General features: G+C 40.6%; 1 protein-coding gene across 1 annotated transcript; it reads right to left on the minus strand.

Annotated features, from left to right (window-relative positions):
- Window positions 1-15,038: 15,038 nt before the first annotated feature.
- lrata (lecithin retinol acyltransferase a) lies at window positions 15,039-16,649 on the minus strand. Its single transcript, XM_067442743.1, has 2 exons — window positions 16,131-16,649; window positions 15,039-15,875 (listed from the first exon to the last, which is right to left on the minus strand). The coding sequence occupies exons 1-2, from the start codon at window positions 16,647-16,649 to the stop codon at window positions 15,723-15,725; spliced, it is 672 nt and encodes a 223-aa protein (XP_067298844.1). The 3' UTR covers window positions 15,039-15,722.
- Window positions 16,650-22,778: the final 6,129 nt, after the last annotated feature.

Consider the following 22,778-nt stretch of genomic DNA (forward strand, 5'->3'; position numbering starts at 1 on the left):
AAGGACCGCTTCAGTCTGCCGAGAGTCAGCCGAGCGCATGTTCTTTATGCGCTAATCCACCAGTAGCCTAGTCGCGAGACTGTTGATTGACATCGGGCTTCATGAGCCACAGTTTGCTTTTTAATTACAAATATAATAGATAAGAGATTTATTAATGTTATGTTAATTTATATTTCTTATTAAAACGAATTAATCTTAGGATTTTGGCATTTAAATCTTTGAAAGTAGCCTACATTAGGCTGTTAAGCACCAGTCTATGTAATTTATGCTAATAATTGTACTGTTAATGAAAGTCATTAGGCTACTTAATAAATAAATAAATGTACTGACATAAAAAGAACTCTGATCTATCTTCTTATGACAACTGCAGTAATATACAGCAAATGAACTCATGAATAATGTCATTATGATATAATTTTTTTTCCTAACATTGTTTTCTCTGCTTTTTCTTCTTCTTCTATTGTCTGAGCTTTTCAGATGGTACAGGTACAGGGTTTCAAATTTCAGGAAATGTAATCATTAAGACAAAAGGACAAAAGTCTGTCCTGCTAAACAACATCAGGTAGAAATGGACACGACATCAATCAAGATAAGAGTGATTTTGTTCCCATTTTGTTGCCAGACCTATTCCATTTAAACAGAATAAACTGAATAATGTCCTTAGCAATATTTACATTTTGTTGCTGTAGGCCATACAATCTAATCTTGTCTGTCATGTGTTGATGGCATCACCATGCCATTGGCATTATTCCCTTATGGTTTCATCTAGGATGATAAAGTATGCATTAGTTGTAACCTGCCAGGCACTTTACACATAAACATATCTAGACCTAAGGACTTCATAATTTTAGTCAATTCGAGACTAATTATGATCTTTCGCAGAGCAGCTTTTAGGAACCAGACTACTGCATACAATAATTCAATCTAAAAATTCACAAACTGCTTGAGCATCAATATTCTCAACCATGCAGAACTGCACTTAACATAAATGTTAATCTTTCGTGTCTCTTAAATATCACAGCACACTGAGTGATTTATCATTTTCCAGTTCTTGTCCGCCACCACTTCAGTTTCTAAATGTAAATTTGATTGTGTCTTGTTTTTTGTTTTTTTTTGGGGTGGGGGGTGGGGGGGGGGGGTTCATAAGCTTTTTCTGAAGCCATTTATTCTTTTAAGAATAAATTAGATTAGTTATAGTTAAGAAATAAGGATATTGATTAAGGATAAAGTCAACATGGACTGCCATTTGCAACCCAGAGGAAGAGTAGATTACTTTTGGTTTAAGAATCATTTAGGTTTTTTGCCCCTTCTCTTTGGAATAACACACCAATCAATTGTTCACAGTCAAAGAACATGCATTAAAGAGATGGTTCACCCAAAATCATTATTTACAAACTCATAAGACTTGCACAAACAAGCAAACACATTAACGTCCGTTTACCATATTTCACATGCTCTATTTATTTGTGCTGATCAATGTTTATATGTTAATAAAAGCCTAAATTAAATATATCGTATAAAGCAATCATGTATCTTCAGAATAATTTACAGTATGATTTATGGCTTACTTTTACCGTCTTTGTGTACTTTGTACATCTTAAGAATGCTGATGTCCTAGTCCTAGAGATATATAAATATTTTCAGACAAGAAATATATTTCATTTTGGATGGATCTATTATAAAAAACTATTCAAAAATACCTTTCTATGTGTCAGACACAGACGATGATGATGAGGATGAAGATGGTTACAGGTGAGGGCTTCTAGGAAGGACAGGTAGTCGATGATGGGATCGGACCAGACCAGACGGTGAGTGTGAAGGTGAGGAGTGCTTATGCAGTGGTGACTGGTGATGGTGCCCAGGTGTTTAGAATGATGGTGATGGGGAACGAGTGGGCGTGGCAGTGTCCGATGATTGTGAGGGCGGGACAGTACCCCCTCCTCCACGGGCAGCTCCTGATGGCTGGGACAGGTGGCGATGGGATCTACCACGGCCCGAGGAGCGGGTCGGTCAGGGTGGTCTTGGTGAAACTGAGTGAGAAGGTCAGGGTCCAGCACATAATTCCTGGAGATCCAGCTCCGCTCCTCAGGACCATAGTCCTCCTAATCCACCAGGTATTCCATCCGGGAACCCCGTCGCCGCGAGTCGAGGATGGCTCTCACCCGGTAGACTGATCGGTCCTCGTCGATGGTAGGAGGAGGAGGTACGTACGGCACCATCACCAGGATCTGTGGGTGAAGAAGGGACAGGTTCAGTGAAGGGCTTGAGAAATGAAACATGAATTGAAGGTTATATTCTGTAGGTGGGAGGAAGGTGAAGGCAGTAGGTGACTTCGTTCAGCTGCCTGTCTACCATGAACGGTCCGATGTACCGGGGACTCAGCTTACAGCAAGGCAGCTGGAGACGGACATCCCTCGTGGAAAGCCAGACCTTTTGGCCTGGCTGGTACTGCGGCGCGGGTCCGCATTTGGCGTCAGCGTGGTGCTTATTTCTCCGGACTGCCTGCTGAGTCCCAGACCCTCTTGCTCTGGTGGAACCAGTAATCCTCCGAGGGCTCACCTGTCCAGGGGAAGAGCGGTGGTTGGTAGCCGAGACATTGGAACAGGGTGAGCCCTGTGGTGGACTGCTGGGGGTCCTCGGTCGGAAACGATGTCTTCCGGAAGCCCAAAATGTCAGAAGACTTGGGTGAAGAGTGCCTCCGCGGTTTCCAACGCGGTAGGTAAACCTTTGAAGGGGATTAGTTTACAGGATTTTGAGAATTGGTCGACAATGACGAGGATACAGATGAATCCTTCGGATGATTGCAGGTCGGTCATGAAGTCGATCCCCAGATGGCTCCAGGGACGCTCAGGGATCGGAAGCTTGCCCTCGGGGAGTCTTCTAGGGGTTTTGGCAATGGCGCAGACTGAACATCCCTTGATGAATCGGGAGACTTCCCGAGGCATGGCGGGCCACCAGTAACGGTGGCGAAGGAGCGAGAGGGTCCTTCTCCTGCCTGGGTGTCCAGAGCCCTGTGACGAATTAGCCAAGTCCAGAAGGGGCAGGCGAGGCAGGACATAGAGGCGCCCTTCTGGACCTCCCGGCGGAGCAGGCTGCTGGGCGTTCTCCTGTTGGATCTGTTCGTGGAGCGCCCACTGGATCGGGCTGACAACCATGGCTGGAGGGAGGATGGTTTCAAGGTGCTTGGGCTCAGGGTCGGCTTGGTGGAGACGAGAAAGGGCATCCGCCCGGTTGTTCTGGTTCCTTGGGCGGTACGTCACCTTGAAATTAAATTTGGTGAAGAAGAGGGCCCAGCGGGCCTGACAATGATTCAGCCTCTTGGCGTCACAAAGATATTCAAGGTCACGATGGTCGGTGATGATTTCAAATGGATGTTCTGCTCCTTCCAGCCAGTGTCTCCATTTCTCCAGGGCGAGCTTGATCGCCAGGAGCTCCTGGTTGCCAATGTCATAGTTCTGCTCCTCCGGGGATAGCTTCTTGGAGAAGAAGGCGCATGGATGGAGTCGTGAGGGTGTCCCCTGCCGCTGAGACAGAACCGCTCCGACCCCGGTCGATGAGGTGTCCACTTCAACGATGAACGAAAGATAAGGATTGGGATGGACCAGGATTGGAGCGGACTGGAAGGCATTCTTTAGCTGGTGGAAGGCCTCTGTGGCCGATGAATTCCAGGACAGAGACTTGGTCCGGTTTTGGAGCAGAGAGGTGACTGAAGAGCTTTTGTATGACTTGACAGAAATGCTCCTCATGCTCCCTCAGGTCACTTGAATAGATGAGGATATTGTCGATATAGACGATGACAAACTTGTTTAAGAATTCACGAAATACCTTATTCATGTAATTTTGGAAGACGGAGGGTGAGTTGGACAGCCCATACGGCATCACCCGATATTCATAGTGACCTGAGGGAGTGATGAAGGCTGTCTTCCACTCGTCTCCCTTGCGAAAGTGAATGAGGTTGTAGGCACTTCTGAGATCGAGCTTGGAGAAGATGGTGGCCAACGGAGCTGTTCTTGGGCGGATGGGACCAGAGGAAGGGGATAACTAAACTTGACGGTCTGAGAATTCAGGTGATGGTAGTCGATACACGGCCGCAAGCCTCCGTCCTTCTTGGCCACGAAGAAAAAGCTTGAAGCGGCAGGGGAGGTCGATGGATGGATGAATCCTTGCTGTAGCTCTTTGTGCACATACTCCTCCATGGCCTTCTGTTCCGGGATGGGCAGAGGATAGATGCGGCCCTTTGGAAGAGTAGCCCCAGGCAGGAGGTCGATGGCGCAGTCCCATGGCCGATGGGGTGGTAGTTTGGTAGCCAACCCCTTACTGAAGACATCCTGGAACGCCCGGTAAGCTGGAGGGATGGCCAGGTTGACTTGAGTATCGGGGCTCTCTACTCAGGTGGACTGGACAGGTAATGATGAAGGAACTGACGAAGATGATGATGGACCTTTTCGACAAGGACGATGAATACAACGATCAAAGCAGTTCTCACCCCATTGCAGAATTTTACAGAGGCCACAGGCAGATAACCGTTGAGACATGCGGATGGTTTTCTGGATAAGGGCCTCCAAGCCCATGGCGTCCTCGCAGACCACAATGAGTTGCTTGATTTCAGCGAGGAGGCCGTGGCGAAAGGCGGTGATGAGAGCTGATTCATTCCATCCGCTCATACAGGCCAGCGTGCGAAAACGCAATGCATAGGAACTCGTTGTCTCTCGTTTGCCTTGGCGAATAGAAAATAGTTGATCATGGACAGATAATGTGGAAGTTTGTTGACCAAATACCTCTTTTAGATGAGTGCAGAAGGCGGTGGTTGAGCCGATGACGGGGGTATTTGCTTCCCATAGCTTCCATATACAGGGAACATTGGTAGGTCACTGGTCGGGCCATGGGACTTACGCAGGCAGCTGGCAAAGTAACGGGTGCCGACGGTGCAGGTGATGACATGCTAACTTGAGTAATGGTGGAGGGAGTGTCGTGAACCAGGGAGAACCGTACAGCATGAACCAGCGTGGTGAAGTGGTCTGCGGTGCGGTTCCCGCCTGTGTCCGAAGAGCTCTGCATTTGGTGTGGTCTTCTGTCAGACACAGATGAGGACACAGATGGATTAGTGCAAGTCCAACGTATTTATTCAGTGGAAAATGACACAGGTGATACTTAGATGAATGGTGACACTCAGACGAAGGACGATGGAGGTGAAGAAGATGATGGTGAAGACGATAAAGACAATGACGATGAGGAAGAAGTTTGGTTACAGGTGAGGGCTTCCAGGAAGGACAGGTAGTCGATGATGGGATCGGTGCAAGATCAAACGGTCAGTGTGAAGGTGAGAATTAAGTGCTTATGTAGTGGTGACTGTTGATGGTGCATAGGTGTTTAGAATGATGGTGATGGGGAACGAGTGGGCGTGGCAGTGACCGATGATTGTGAGGGCGTGACACAATGATTGTGGATTATAAAATATCATGAATCATTTTCCTTCCAAACAGAGCAGGAGAAAATCATAATCTATTTTCTTTAATATTGATCTATAATTCTTTAATTGGACGAACAACTGAAGAACTTGTCTGTCATTATTCAGGAGCTCATACCAGGAAACCACTCTTGTGATGTGTCTTCTTCTCATATAGGTTTTTGAAATAATAATTGCAGTTTGGTTACTATATGACATCTATGTACATACTACACCTAAACCAAGGTGTAAAATAGGTTTCTAATAGAGCCAAGCTGGCAGCTTTAGTCATTTATTGACTGTATAATTAATTGGTATAGATTTTCATTCACTTCTGCAGGGACACTGAGGTAAATGTCCATCCAGGCCAATTGACGTATAGCAGTGCAACAACACTACAGAGAACACAAAGACAAAAATAACCAGCTCCCTAAAGCTCTGCTCTTGTTCTGATGGTAATCCATCCAGTGCTGTTAGCTGTTTGACTTCAGGGTAAGAATATAACACCATGAAACATAAAGAAACGTCTGGCATAGTCAAAGTGGGACTGCAGTAATAACTTATTATATCAATTATTATGTTTTGTTTTATTTATTATTAAGATGTGTGTTGAAACATTATTATCTATATGGTCAAATTTAGGGGTCAGTTCATTGGGGCACAGTTTTAAACTGTTGCATCTTTTTATGCAAGCACAGTTTTAACCTTACATATTTATTTATTCCAATGTGACAGATCGATGACCTGAAGCAGGGGTTTTCAAACTTTATGATGCCATGTACCCCCAAATGTGATGAACCTTTATGAGGGACCCCCTTCCTAAAATCTATTTTTATTAAATAAATAAATAAATATATAAATATAGATAGATAGATAGATAGATAGATAGATAGATAGATAGATAGATAGATAGATAGATAGATAGATAGATAGATAGATAGATGTATTAATGTTGGATGTAGAAACTTAAAGAAGAATAAGCAACTTTCACAATAAATGTATGTAAGCTACTTGCGTAAGAATACTGCCTTACAACCCCAGTGAGCGAGATAAAGGGGACTATGGTGAGTAAAACCCACTAAAGATACAGAGCAAACATACAAATCTGGAATGTACATGGCAGGTTTAGAAATGTAACACATTTAGAATATTCAGTAAACTTTATTCAGTTTTTCTTCGGACTCCCATTTGAAAACCCCTGACTTTGTTGGGGGGATTTAGTCAGGGGCGTCGGACTGGGGGGATAAAGGGTTAAAGGGATAAAGGGTTTCTATAAAGAAACCTAAATTATATTACACTTGAAAAGTGAAAATATAATAAACTTAAAAATGTTAAATTTTAAAAATTAAATTAAATTGTAAAAATAAGAATGTTTCTTGCAAGTAATGCATCACCTTCATTCAAATATGAAATGTCTGCTGCAGTGTTTAATTAATCTAAAAATAACTGAAGGATACCATTATTATAATTGCAAACAAACAAGCCTGAATGGTACCTGAAGTTGATGCAGTAAGAACTGTCTCTAAGTAATTACCCCATGCATTGAATTTAACAAAACAGGACTGGATCCAGGCTCAGTGTAGGACACTAATGCAAACACTGTCTAGCATTTCTCCATGTACTGCCATTCATCATAATTATCCCCATTAATGTTCTTTCTGACTACATCATGGCACTCCGGACTGTCCAAATATTACTTACTGTTTCATTGTAATGAAATATGCATGAACATTTTCATTAAGTATTAATGCATTTGTGTATAATTGACATATATAATATATATAATTGACTCACATATTATTTAAAAAAAATTAAAAACATTACATGGCTCTGGGAATTTTTTTCCCCCTGTTTTGTTTGTTTCCTTCAGTCATACCCCGTGACAGATTTCCTTTATTTGTTGTTTTTCTTTTTTCCTTTTCACTAATTCCAGGGTTACAGTTCTGCTCTGGGCAAGTGACAGATGTCTTGCAATCTTAGTGCACATTAAGCATAGAGCATGTGTTGTTTTCTCATCATAGGTTTTTATTTATTACAAAAATAGTGCTAAATGGTTAAATGAAACTTATTATAATTATCAGTCATGATAAGCAACAAATGCAAGCTATATATCCGTGATAACACAAAAATAATTTAATCAAAGTTTCACGAGTAATCACCACTTCTTTAACATTTATAGTTTGCATATTGTCCATAGCAAGATTTTGTAGCCTGTGTATTGAAGGGCAGCTGTCGACAGAGTGAATGCTTTGATGCTTTTGTGGCTGTTTCTGGATCAACATTAAAGGACAAATTCCACCCGGAGTGTCTTCAAGATGGTCAAGGGAATAATGACTGGGGAGGGTGGTGAGAGGTGTCATAGCGCCTATAAAATGATGAAGACCCCGATTATAGCTGACAGGAAGACCATCATTCTTCTAAAGATCATTTTCCTTATAGTTTAGCAGAACTGAAATAGAGTTGAGAGGAATTGTTTAGCATGGAATAAGAAGCTTATGTGTTATAGGTACATTTGCTGCAGGTTTCACAAACATGATTGTTTCTGTCACTGTGCATTATGACTGTCCACTAGATGGTGCTGCTACTGTTGTTTAATGGTATTGCAAAATGCAAAATAAAATGGCTTTTCATTGTCACCTTTTAAGAATTTATTCAGATTACGCCATGTATACTGCAAATAGGCTAAGCAATTACAAATGTAACAGCATATGTAGTAGCGTGATGCTCATGACATTTAATAGCAAAAGAGCCATGCTCATTTTATATAAATTTATTAAATGCTGTTTTTTATTGTTTTTTTAATTTATTTTTGGTAACATTTTACAAAAAGATAAAATTTGATAACTTTGGTTTGAGCATTAATATCACTGACTAACAACAATGTTCATTTTAATGTTGTGTTATTTATAGAATATAGTCTATTCTAATGAGTGAATTTAATCTAATATTAATTCATACAACTTTAAATGTAAACAAAAAAATGCAATAACCTGTAGATTACTAAATATTATTGTTATTGTTAGTCCATATGGTACCTAATGCAGTAACTAATCTAATTTTCAAATATAGCAAGAAATTCACAATGGATAATAACCACGTCTCTAAATACAAGACTTATAACTGTTATAGCTCAAATATAGGCTTTTGTGCTCTGACAGGTATCCTGTCTGTTTTTTGAATTCAGCAGCTTTTCATGTAGCGTGGTTAAGGTTATTTAAAAAAGCAGAAGATGTTTTGTCATTTCTCAGATCTGGGAAATAAACCACGAGGAGAAGAGTTCACTGACATATTCAAATAGGAGATAATCTGTACTTGTGTAGGAGGAAATTGTGAAATCCTGTTTGGAATAAGTAAATAAGTAAATGAATGCAGCGGGAAGCGATGATCTTAAAAATATCTTAAAAGTATTCATTTTTAATGTCACCACCAGCTCATGAATTTCCTGTACAACACATATGCTTCCTATTAGTCTTGCATAATACTGCCGTTATGCATTCTCTCACAACAAATAATACACAACACAATCCAAAAAGTTGTCTAAAACAGATCTATGTTAATGTTTGTTTGTTTGTTTCTAACCAAGATTCATTTATTCAGTCAGTCAGTCAGTCAGTCAGTCAAATAAAATGTTCTTAGAGGTCTTTTTAGACATATTTATAAATCACTGATGTTTTACACTTGTTCAAAGGTTTGGGGTGAGTAATAAAAAAAGGGAAAAAAGAAATTAATAATTGAAGATGTATTAAATAGAAAAATACTGGCAGTAAATACATTTATAATGTTATATGGGGAAGAGTTAGATCACGGTTACCAATTCAATTTTTTTTAACAAATATAGGCCTATACATATATACATTCAGGTCAATAGTACAGATAGTATGGTCAGTGTACAGACACTGAATAGAGAGAAAGTGACACAGCGGGCAGAGAGAAGCTAATTGAATCTTTCTCCTACAGCTTACTGCGACACAACTGCGAGCACTATGTCATATATTGCCGCTATGGTACTGCATTTATTTGTTGTTGGTACGATTTTTAGTCTTTTATGCTCACAAAGGCTGCATTTAATTGATATACAGTGGGGAAAATAAGTATTTGAACACCCTGCTATTTTGCAAGTTATCCCACTTAGAAATCATGGAGGGGTCTAAAATTGCCATCGTAGGTGTATGTCCACTGTGAGAGACGAAATCCATAAAATCACAATGTATGGTTATTTTTACCTATTTATTTGTATAATACAGCTGCAAATAAGTATTTGAACACCTGTCTATCAGCTAGAATTCTGATCATCAAAGACCTGTTAGTCTGCCTTTAAAATGTCCACCTCCACTCCATTTATTATCCTAAATTAGATGCACCTGTTTGAGGTTGTTAGCTGGATAAAGACACCTGTCCACCCCATACAGTCAGTAAGAATCCAACTACTAACATGGCCAAGACCAAAGAGCTGTCCAAAGACACTAGAGACAAAATTGTACACATCCACAAGGCTGGAAAGGGCTGCGGGGAAATTGCCAAGCAGCTTGGTGAAAATAGGTCCACTGTTGGAGCAATCATTAGAAAATGGAAGAAGCTAAACATGAATGTCAATCTCCCTCGGACTGGGGCTCCATGCAAAATATCACCTCGTGGAGTCTCAATGATCCTAAGAAAGGTGAGAAATCAGCCCAGAGGGGCTGAAACAACATAAGAGGAGCTGGTCAATGACCTGAAAAGAGCTGGGACCACCGTTTCCAAGGTTACTGTTGGTAATACACTAAGACGTCATGGTTTGAAATCATGCATGGCATGGAAGGTCCCCCTGCTTAAACTAGTACATGTCCAGGCCCGTCTTAAGTTTGCCAATAACCATTTGGATGATCCAGAGGAGTCATGGGAGAAAGTCATGTGGTCAGATCAGACTAAAATAGAACTTTTTGGTCATAATTCCACTTACAGTTTTTCTCAATTGCTTAAACACATTTCTTGAAACTATGCCTCATATTCTCAAAACTATAAACACAAATCCATAACGTCTCACCCAGTTTCCCAAACAACCTATTTTCAGGTCAAAATGAAGCTCTACACTCAAAACCATTCACTCTTGCTGAAAAACCAAACTTTGCCCTCAGACAGGACACACAAGCCCTCAAAATCACACACACTACAACATAGTCTAACACACTGGTGCAATAAATTCAAAACAACATTTCCAAAACTGGTAAGTTATGTTACTTGTGGTTCCCCTCCTCACAAACCTTTTCACATGATGAACAAAAGACACAACCAATGGATACATTGGCACATTTTTATTCATTCATTCATACTACACAGTACAACAAAAAAAAAAAAAAAAAAAAAAAAAAATTGTATTCCGCCTCAGCCTCCTGGCAGCGGGGGTAAAATCCTCTAGCATGCCTGATCCACCCCTGTCACGCATCTACTGACACATGGCTTGGACGAGGTGAACAACCATATAAGGTTCTCGATCATACACTTTCCACTAGTGTTGTAGTCAAGACCACCTAAACCGAGACCAAGACAAGACCAAGACTTTGAAGGGCCGAGACCAAGACAAGACCAAGACTTTGAAGGGCCGAGACCGAGTCAAGACCAAGACCAGTGCATGTCCCCACACTTATGATAAAATGTGGAATATGAATATGATTGGCACTTCTCTCATATGATCAACTAAACTGGCTCTAATTTCATCCGAGACTGCTTGTCTTCCTCCTCCTTCTTCTCCACCACATCCTCTTCCTCTCCCTCCTCCTTCACCACGTCCTCTTCCTCTCCCTCCTCCTTCACCATGTCCTCTTCCTCTCCATCCTTCTTCACCATGTCCTCTCCCTCCTCCTTCACCATGTCCTCTTCCTCTCCCTTCTCCTTCACCACGTCCTCTTCCTCTTCCTCCTCGACCGCTTCCTTCATTTCTTTGTGGATCCATTGTTCCAAAGCTCAAATGAACTGACTCTGGCACTTTTATGTATCTTGAAAGTTCTGATTGATGTGTGTTAAATTTTGACTCTTAGTGTTTTCACCTGGGTAATTGTGTGCTAATTGAGCTGAAACTATGCTGACTTGAGTGAACAATATTGAATGCTAGTGCTTTCTAAATGACCACATGGTCTAGGCAATGAGAAATTAAGGGATTTGTGTGTAGAGTTTTGCAGTGACAGTTCAACAAATCTGACTCATGTGTCAAAACAGGGAATAGTGTTTATAGTTTAGTGAAATGGGTGTGCTTTCTGATAAATGGCATTATGGTTTTGAAATTTTAGTTCAAAAGCCTGGTTGTAGTGTTTAAGCAATCGAGAAAAACTGTAATGTGTTTGGAGGAAGAAGAATGATGAGTACCATCCCAAGAACACCACCCCTACTGTGAAGCATGGGTGTGGTAGCATCATGCTCTGGGGGTGTTTTTCTGCACATGGGACAGGGCGACTGCACTGTATTAAGGAGAGGATGACCAGGGCCATGTATTGCGAGATTTTGGGGAACAACCTCCTTCCCTCAGTTAAAGCATTGAAGATGGGTTGAGGTTGGGTCTTCCAGCATGACAATGGATAGCCAAGGAGTGGCTCTGTAAGAAGCATATCAAGGTTCTGGCATGGCCTAGCCAGTCTCCAGACCTAAACCCAATAGAGAATCTTTAGAGGGAGGTCAAACTCTGTGTTTTCTCAGCGACAGGCCAGAAACCTAAAAGATCTAGAGAAGATCTGTGTGGAGGACTGGGCCAAAATCCCTCCTGCAGTGTGTGCAAACCTGGTGGAAAAACTACAGGAAACGTTTGACCCCTGTAATTGCAAACAAAGGCTACTGTACCAAATATTAACATTGATTTTCTCGGGTGTTCAAAAACTTATTTCCTGCTGTATCATACAAATAAATAGGTAAAAAATCTTTTGTAAACATTTTTAGATTATGGACATGCACAGTGGACATGCAAATTATTGTCATCACAGTGGACATGCACAACTTACAGCTATTTTAAATTGCAATAATATTTAACAATAGTACTGTATTTTTGATCAATTAAATGCAGCCTTTGTGAGCATAAAAGACTTTAAAAATCGTACCATCAGCAAAATATTTCCACATAAATCCCCCTCCACCATCTTTTTTTTTCTTGCCTGGAACGTTTGGAAGCTAAATGCAGGCAATATATGACATAGTGCTCGCAGTTGTGCCACAGTATGCTGTAGGAGAAAGATTCAATCAGCTTCTCTCTGCCTGCTGTGCCACTTCCTCTCCATTCGGTCGCTGTTCACTGACCATACTATCTGTACTATTGACCTGAATCTTTGCACCTTATGCAACATCAGCCAAAGAGTCTACACAAACACTGGCTGTCTTAGTAAGCTCCATAAATCAGTCTTTTGTTGGTCACCATCTGCTCAACAATGAACTTCTCGTTAGTGAACACTGGTAGGATGTCTGGGATAAAATGAGACGTGACCTTCACCTAAGTAGAATCCAAAATGTTTAAAAAGAGTCTGATTAGTTATTAAATGGCCTGCTGAAAAAGTCAGTCTTAATTGGGAGGAGGTTAAAATCCTGGTTCAATAGCAAGATTAATACTGAGTGCTGGTTGTATAATGCTCACTTGATGAAATGAACACTTTGTGATATACACTTTTACAAACATAAGTTTGGTCAGGGATAGACCTGACTGGATGCACATTACTGATAAGTGTCTTTCACAGGAAGAGTGGCTTCGCACTTCTGTTATGGAAGACCTTGCACTTAAGTACCTCAGTATTAAAATAGCTGTTATGACAACTCAAAACTAAACAAATCTCTAAGAAATGCTGTGGATATTGCTTCCATGCGTATAGTATTTATGAGGTATGTGAGGCAATATTATTTTGCTGTCAATATCATCTTAACTAAGCTATCATTCATCCAACATAACTTGGTTTTGTAAGTGTGTTAGAGATCAGTCAGTGTATTTATTGGTAGAAAATATTAAATGAAAAACAACCCCACACCATAATACCCCCTCGACCAAACTTTATGCTTGACTCATCCATCAGATTGCCAGACAGAGAAGCGCGATTCATCACTCGACAGATAAGGTCTCAACTGCTCTAGTGTCCAGTGGTGGCGTGCTTTACACCATCAGACGCATTGAATTGTACCTGGTGATGTAAGGCTTGGATGGAGCTGCTCAGCCATGGAAACCCATTCCATGAAGCTCTCTACGCACTGTTATTGAGCTAATCTGAAGGCCACACGAAGTTTGGAGGTCTGTAGCTATTGATTTTTCAGAAAGTTTGAGACTTCTGTGCACTGTGAGCCTCAGCATGCACTGATGCTCTGTGATTTTAAGTGGCCTACCGTGGCTGATGAGTTGCCGTTATTCCCAATTCCTTCCACTTTTATTATAATACCACTAATAGTTGACCGTAGAATATTTAGTAGTGAGGAAATTTCACAAATGGACTAATTGCACAGATGGCATCCTATCATTGTGGATGCTTGAATTCACTGAGCTTCTGAGAGCGATCCATTCTTTCCAAAATGTTTGCATGCCTAAGTGTACACATTTGGCCATGGGAGTGATTGGAACACCTAAATTTAATGATTTGGATGGTTGTCCCAATACTTTTGGCAATATACTTCAGAAAAGAAAAGAAAAAACGCTTGAACTTCGCTCAAGCACTCGTCTCGGTTCGCCATCTATTTCCTCCTCCTGTTTCAAGCACGATGTTTTGGATAACTTTTTTTGCGCTCTTCTTCAATGACTGCGCACAGTACTGTACTTCAATAATTCAGGCTCTTTCTGGGCCCTCAGATCCCTCTGATCCCTCAGCTCTCCAACCCAATGGCTCCAATATGGTTCTCCATCCTGCTAGCCCAAATGGTGGACCCTCATCCTCCATCCTCACCTTTCTTTGACAATCCTTTTGTACCACATTTGACTTCAGCTGCGCCTTGGTCCTCCACCTCTTTGGTGTCCCCGTGATCATCCATCCCTTGGGCTCTGCCATTATCCACTGTCCCACCGGCTCACCAGTCATCAACTCCACTGGTTACAATGTGGGCTTCTCTTCCACTTAGATCCACACTTCATCTATCTTTTGTTCCTGCAACATGACATGTATTGTCATATTTATTAAAATCATAAATGGATGCTTCCTTAATGGGACCTCACTTGTCCCTATTCCTAAAGCCCATTCTTACAAATACCCCTAACCATAGCCTGCAGTAAAGATGTCCTCAAAGGTGAGGAAAGAGAGCCATGGTTTTAGATTATAGATAATTGAGTTTAATGCATCAATATGCATTGGAAGAAGAATGGGATCAGGAAATGGCAGACTCAAACGGTTTGTGGCATGAATTTGACATTTTTACTATTCCAGCTACTGTACCAAAATAGACTGGTTTTATGGCATTTTATCTGGCCAAAGCAGACAATATAGGTGTAGTTGGTGTAAACAGCATTTCTACTTTAGCTCTATGGTCAACCTATGGCCACTTCTTGTTTCTGGCAATACAATATTTAAAATCAAGAAGCTTATTCATCATTTAAGCAGGAGTAGAAAATATGTAAAAAATATATTTTTATTTTTTCATGAACATAGTGATGGTAAATCAGATGCACCGCTCAGATTACAGAACCTGTGAAGTCCACAGGTTCAGGGCCAACATTGAGAATGTGTTGAATTCAACAATTTTGGCTTTTTTAAATATATAACTTTTTTATGTAAATAGGGTAATAAATCCAATCAACTGTTTACATCAGGAACCAGAAATACCTGTACTATTTACACATCTACTTAAATACATCAAATTCTGTCTAAATATTCTTATTCTAAATGTAGGTTTTTTTTCAGGAACTTATGGTTTTAAATATATATTTTAAACTGTACAAATTCACAATCATTAAAAAAAAACTATAATGTATGTTCAAATCATAGCCCATACAATAAAAATGTAACTTCAACACATTTTTGCTTAATATGCATGATATAAGGCACTCTTAGTGAGCTGTATACAATCTGTAACTTTAAGCTACAACAATATTGGCTTTACCAATTTTAAGTATGTGGTTTAAAATGAAAAAAAAAAATGCTGCAAGGTAGAGCTAATCTTTTCATAAATTGCTTAAATGATAACGCTTACCATTTAACATAATGTAGATGCAAAACTATGCTCAAACATCGCTTGACTACATAATTAGACTTTGCATACACATATTCCACTGCTGCACAGATGCATTGTATTGTTGTGTATTTGTCCCCTTTTAGACTGAGCTGTGTTGTTTTATATGATGTACTGAAAGTGTCTCTCAGCCAGCCATCCATAGAATGAAAGGAATAAGTATTGTGGGTAATGTAGTTGAAGGTGCCATGCCAAAGCAAAAGATGTACATCACTCCCATCCCAACAGTTAAGGCCACACTTCGCTGGTCCCGAATGATGGTTTTCAGACAGTCACAGAACTGCACAAGAAAACACAATTAAAGATATTGTTAACAGACATTGTCCAAATCCTATTTCCTGAACACACTAGTTCTTTTTTTTATAGGCACTACAAAATAATAACTATACACTATATTATTATTTAATAATTTGTGATCAAATAACAATTAGCTATAATACTTAATAATATGAATTCTGTTATTTGAATTATTAAGTAGGCTACAGTAGACTAAGGTGTGTTCTATATTTTCCATGGTTTGTATGAAAGAACTCACCCTCTCTGTCTGCTGGCTCACAGGTGTCCCGTACCTGCAATACGTTACAAAATGTTCACAGTTATTCCATAATAAACTGTACTGAATGTCGCCGACCAGTTTCTCTGCTCTTCTCGCGACGTCCTCGCTCGCCAGTGATTGACATTTCATTTTCATATCCATATCGTTCACCAAAATCTGAGCTCCATACGCGAAATCTTCAACCGAATCGACGCGTATACTCGCGCTTTTGTAAATGCAGCCTAAAATGAGTCTTTTGTTGGTGACAACTGGTTTAATGAGCTGTTTGTCGTTCGTTAATATTGGCATGATGTCGGGCATCAGGTGCGCCACTCTGTTCTCGCCCAGATAGATGCCGTAATGAATGAAGAGAGTGCGCTGCACCTCCAAAAGGTCTCCTCTCCTTAGCATCGGACATTTCACCGCACACTCCTCGGTCTCCTGCCATAGACTTTTAAAAAGATTCAAGTTTGAGAAAAGAAAGAATTTCTCAAATAGAAATGTCAGCGAGTCTAGCATTTTAGTGTCTTTATGACAGTGAAGCCCTCACAGTCGATTGAGAATTTATATGGCATGTGCTTTAGGACTGAGGAGGTTCCCAGCATTCTGATTGGCTGGAAGTTATAGGCTACATTCCTTCACTAAACCACTTTAATGCTTTAACACTTGATTAATTAAAGTTGTGTAGTTTTTGGAAATAAACAGTGAACTTATTTGGTAACACTTTTTAGTAACTTTCATTAATAAAATGAATTGAATTGGCTATCAAATAATCTTGATTAATATATTATTTATAAAATATTTTGATAGGCCTATATAACAGCATTGATATACACTCAAAAAAAGTAAAAATAGTGCACAATTTACTGTAATAATTTAACAGAATTCATTCTTTACTGGTGTTTTACCTGTATTTTGAATTTTACATTGCATGCATTGTGTTCTGTGTTAGGGTTAATGGAAAAGTCTGTTAATGTAGCCTACTGTATAATGTTGAGATAATAAACTTACAGTACTTCTGTTATTTTACTTTTTTTTTTAACAGTGTTGATAGTAATTGAAATTGATTGGCAATAAATGTACGTTTTATATTTAAACTGCTTGCAAACAGCATTTTTATTGATTAGATACTAGAACAATCCTATGCTTATTAATTGTGTGACAATTCACATGTAGCAAAAGTAAACAGAAAACCACAATATCCACTTTAACTAAAATTAATTAGACTCATATATTGTGTGGCCATGTACATTATACACTTTTTCTACATACGTCTAGGTCTCTGACCTCAACAGTTTCAGACATGTGAATAAGCTTATCCAAAACCATATTTTTCTCTCTGCTTGAGCATGTTTTGAAGTCCACTTTGAGCTGATTTTGTTTGTGAAACGTGAGCCTCTTAATTAGAGGCAGGAGCTGATTATCCTATAACAATACCACTTGCTGTTCTCACACGCTCTGGTCAAGCCTTTTAGTCTCCCAGCCTTTCTCCTAAGCACCCAAAAAATTCATGCGAACGTGAAAGGAAGAAGTGACCGTAATTTTGCAGCTTTGTGTAATAGAGATTCTTTGTTGTAATCAGGTCATCTGATAAACTTGAATTTTATTCCCAGATCCTCTTTCTTGTTAAATTATTAGACCCATTTGTCCAATCTAGTGCATGAAATCAGAATATCTACTCTTCCTCAAAAGTTTGGTTCCAAGTGATAGTTAACATCAGAGCTGGACAAAGTACACAACATTACTTGAGTAAAAGTAAAAGTACTACTGGTCAAATGTGAAAGTTGTAAAAACAGATTTTTTCTTAATTAACGTACAGAAGTATTTGTTTTCAAAAGTACTTAAGTATCAAAAATAAATTTCCTTTTTTATGTCAACGCATTATTTTATTATTGTTGTATAAATGCAACCTATGCCCTCTTGGTTTAAGCCAGTGATGCTCCATCCGACATCCTAGCATACAACTAATTTAAACTAATTTAAAAATTTGTATAAAAGTTACAAAGCCCTTTACAAAGCTGTTGTCACTTTAAGGCCAAATGCACGCATCCTAGACTGGGTAAATCCAGCCTGATCTGCCGGCGATTTGATTTCGCCCGGCAACTGTCTTGAAACCCGTTCATTAATTTCTACTGCTTCTGTTTTTTTTTTTTTTTGCAGGAAACACTTTTGCGGGAACCAATCAGAGACTGGCTTATCCACCTGGCGTGCTATGGGCGGGTTTAACGCGATGACAGATAGAGAAGCGATGGGTCGTTGTCTGTTGATCACGCCTCTTGTGGTCTGATTAATTGAAGGACTATCCAATTGCGTGTTATTCAAATTTGAATATATTATTTGAATAATGCTAGTTGATTAAGCCCCTTGTGCAGAAGAAAATACAGAGCAGACTCCCCTGACCAATGTTCAGTTTTAAATTGAGCTTGGTCTGGTGATAACCAGACAACAGATCTTATACACTGTTTATGTGAATACTCGCCAAAATTAACATTCTGACATCCGTCTTCTTCCATTTTGCTATAAACTGTATTTCAGTGTTCAAAAAATGCTGGGAAATCATTGAACTTCACGTGACCCTACATGAGTGACTCTTGATAAGCTTTCTGCAAAAACCCAAACACCTTTTAAAGAAGAAAAAAATCATCCACTGACTTTCAAAGCTGCTACCGAAATGGCTTTCAACCTTGATAGAAATGTAGTGGAGTAAAAAGTATGAAATTTGTCTTTCAAATGTAGTGAAGTTAAAGTCATATGTTTCCAGAAAAATATAATACTCAAGTAAAGTACAGATACTCAAAACATGTACTTATGTATGGTACAGTAAATGTATTTCTAGTTAACAAATCAGCGGCTAATCAGAGGAGACGGGAAATAATGCCATCTGATGACATCTCAAAGAGAAACACTATGATAATATTTTTCCCCACGATGATTAAAACCTATTTTTTTTCATGTATTTTTCATTATACTTATAAGCATTAATCCCAAATTATTATTAATCTTTCTTCCTTGTCATTAATAATACAAAAGCAAATAATGCAATTGGTTTCAGAATCAATATTTAAGAAGTCTGCCTAGACAGTGGCTTTGTGTAAAATTGCTTCCAGTTTAGATGACAAACGGGGACAGGCAATGAAGGTACAACTGTAATAAAGTAATCATACAGTCTAAACATGCATGGTCTAACACCATATATACAGACGCTAGCAGCAGGGAGGGAACCAATAAATATCTTAATTGCTGATTACAGGCCATTTTTGTTTTTCTTTGTTCAACAAAGATAAGAACTGATTATGTTTCTTTGGGCCTTTTGGTATTAAAGGTGCTGTGTGTCCAGTAGCACAGGCTTTTGGCTGTGATAAATTGTCTATCTGCAATAGTTAAAACATCAGCACAGCGCACTGATGCAACAAAAAGGAGATCCTTTTTAAAATTATAAAAATAAAAGCATGTTTGTGATTACATCATCACATTCACTGTGTTCTGTTTCCTATTTTGTCCATACCCATCTTGTTTAGCAATATATAAACCAGATAAACAGAAAATGGCTTCAAAGCCATTTATTTTATGTTGAATATTTGGCAGCTGTGCTCACCAGGCAGTCTGAGGTCTAAGGGCAGATGTGAAACTGCGGCCACTGAAGAACTACACTTGAAGTGTTGGACGCTGAACTCACACTGCCCTTGCTATGACCTCCCACTTACAAATTCACTGTGATCATATTTACGGATTGCCAGATAAAAGTACTCTTGTTGAGAAAACAAAAACACTATACTTAACTCACAGTCCTGTTTTGTGCATTTATTGATTATACTTTCATTGCTGGTTCCTTCCATTCCTGTTTACAAAATTCAAAGATAATCTTTGGGAGTGTGGTGGTGGGAGGAAAGTAGATAGAGGACTTCGTTAAATCAAAAAGACAGGAGAGGTAAACCTGACTAACTGCTTTGCATAAACAATCCCAATGGGAAACATTAGAAGCAGTTGAATGTTGTAACCACTTCAGCTCTGCGACCCACATTTGGGTCCAAATTTGCATACGTCATAATTATTCAAAATTTGCTGCAGAGCTGAAGTGAAAATAAAAAGTTTGAAGTGTGCTTCTGCTGAATCAGATTCAGCCATGCTTTCCCCGGTCTTCTAGCCTGACAAGCCAGACCCACATCAAGATGTTTGGTCTGGAAACTAACCATAGACAGGGCTCAATCCGTGGGGCGGGATAAATGGTTGTCTTTCAAACTCCCTCTGCACACGATAGGATAGCGCTACCACCAACCAGAGCAACCGAAGGTGAAACAGAGCTTGTTGATAGATTAAACATTTGCCGTATCCGGTCAGCAAAACTCCGAACACATCTTCCCTTTTTAAGAATGACTTCAGTGCCGTTCTTTGTTCTTTTCTCAGAGAAAAGCTTAACTCCAAGTCTACCAGAATCGCGGTCAAAGCTGATTTGAAAGACCGCCGCCCTTCGCCAGTTTCTGTGTTTACTAGAAGCACGCAAACGCAACTCGGCCGTCGTCATTATGGCCCCGCCCACCGACTCTATACACAATGTGATTGGTCCGGCAAGAGTTAGGCGAATACAGCTCAGAAGGGCATTGAGAGTAGTTGACACTTGCGGGCAGATTAAATTTGCTGCCCCTAGGGTGCGTCTAGATTTCTAGGCTTCCGGTCTTCCTGAATTGCATGGAAAACTTGCCAGTATGGAACTATACTTGTTTCTACTCTCTCTTGACAGTGGGGTGACAGTGCTGCTGATCGGGCACCTCTGCCCTGCATGTGAGGAGCACTCTTAATGCATGAGGGTAGATATGAGCCAGGGTTCTGAGCTACACATGTTGACTGACCATGATCCAAGTCATGCAACAGGGCCTCAGCCAGACAATGTCCACCACGGTGGTCCAGAAACATCCTCTGGCAGAGGTGCGAGTGGTCAATGTATGCTTTCCCGATGCTCCCACATCGAGTTTTATGCAACATTGTCTAGAACTGGGTCCACTAGCTCTCCACAGTCTGTAGAAGGCTGAGCTATAAAGAGCTTTCACCAATTTACCATCAGAGTCCCTTATGGGCCGCCCCTCGGTCCGCTCATTGCTCTGAGAAAAAAAACCTCAGGCACTGTCTGTTCTACTGTGTCCGCCACAGGAAGACTACACCCCCCATCTCTGCTGCTTTTTAAATGGTCGGTGAAACATCACCCCTGAGACAGGTGACCCAGAGATGGGTGGGGCTACTCTTCCCTGGAAAAGGGCCAGGCTGAGAATCTTTTGAGTCAAATTTCTTTTCCACCGCTGGCAGCTAGTGGTATCCCAATTTTAAAAAAAGAGCAGTTCCTTTATCTCTGGGTCCCAAGAGGCTCAAAGAACTGTGAAGGGTCCAACACTTTGGGTAAGCCTGTGGTCCCTTTGGTCCCACTTGCATGGCCTCTGTGAGCCTGACTAGTGCTCCCCAGTCTCACAGCTCATTCAAACCATCAGGCTCGGCTATGCGACTCAGTTTGCCCAGCATCCGCCCCAAGCTCAGGTTCATCCATATCACTTCAAAGGCTGTTGATGCCCATGTCTTGTGAGTGGAGATTACAGTCCTATTTGTGAAGGACATGATAGAGTTGGTCCCTCCAGATGATATGAAGACAGGGTTTTACGGCCCCTTCTTCACTGTACCCAAGAAAAGTGATGGGTTACAGAAAATTTTGTTTTTTATTCAGAGCTTTCATAAGCTCCTATTCAAAATGCTCATGCAGAAACACATTTTCGAATGTATCCTTCCCCGAGATTGGTTTGCAGCGTTTGACCTGAAGGGCACGTACTTTCATGTCTTGATTCTCCCTTGACCCAGGCAGTTTCTGCTCTTTGCATTCGAGGGATGAAGATATTAGTACAAAGTCCTACCCTTTGGGCTGTCTCCCCATGTCTTTACAAATGTCACTGAGGGGGGCCTTGTTTCCATGAGAGAACAGGGAGCTCACATCCTCAACCATCTCGACAACAGTTGGGCATACATAGGGACCTGGTGCTCAGACACCTCAGACAGTTGGATCTTCAGGTCAACTGGGAAAAGAGCAAACATACCCTTGTGCAGAGCATACCTTTTCTCTGTATGGAGTTGGATTCAGCTGAACAGTCAGCATGCCTCAAAGAAGAATGTGCTCACTTGATGCTGAACTGCTTGAATACACTCAAAGGTAGGACAGTGGTCCCACTGAAACTTTATCAGAGGTTCCTGGGGCATATGGCAGGCACAGTGGCAGTAACACCGCTCAGTCGGCTTCATATGAGACCACTTCAGCATTGGTTTCACGGGCGAGTCCCGAGATGGGCGTGGAAGCACGGCATTCATTGGAGTATCAGACCGACCTGTTGCCAAACCTTCAGCCTGTGGTCAGAGCCCTTCTTTCTTCAGGCAGGAGTGCCCTTAGAACAGGTGTCATGACATGCTGTCATGTTCACTGATACCTTTGCCATGGGCTGAGGGGCCACATACAATGGGCATTCAGTGTCAAGGGTTTGGACTGGCCCGACACTGCGACCATTGCGTACATCAACTGACAAGGTGCTCTACGCTTCCATCGCAACTCCCGCCATCGCCTCATCTGGAGTCAGAAGCATCTGAGGTCTGTGCTAAACCGAGTGGCTGAGGTTCTAGGTG

This window comes from Pseudorasbora parva, chromosome 4 (assembly GCF_024679245.1).
Source record: "Pseudorasbora parva isolate DD20220531a chromosome 4, ASM2467924v1, whole genome shotgun sequence".
In the NCBI taxonomy this organism is placed as follows: domain Eukaryota; kingdom Metazoa; phylum Chordata; class Actinopteri; order Cypriniformes; family Gobionidae; genus Pseudorasbora; species Pseudorasbora parva.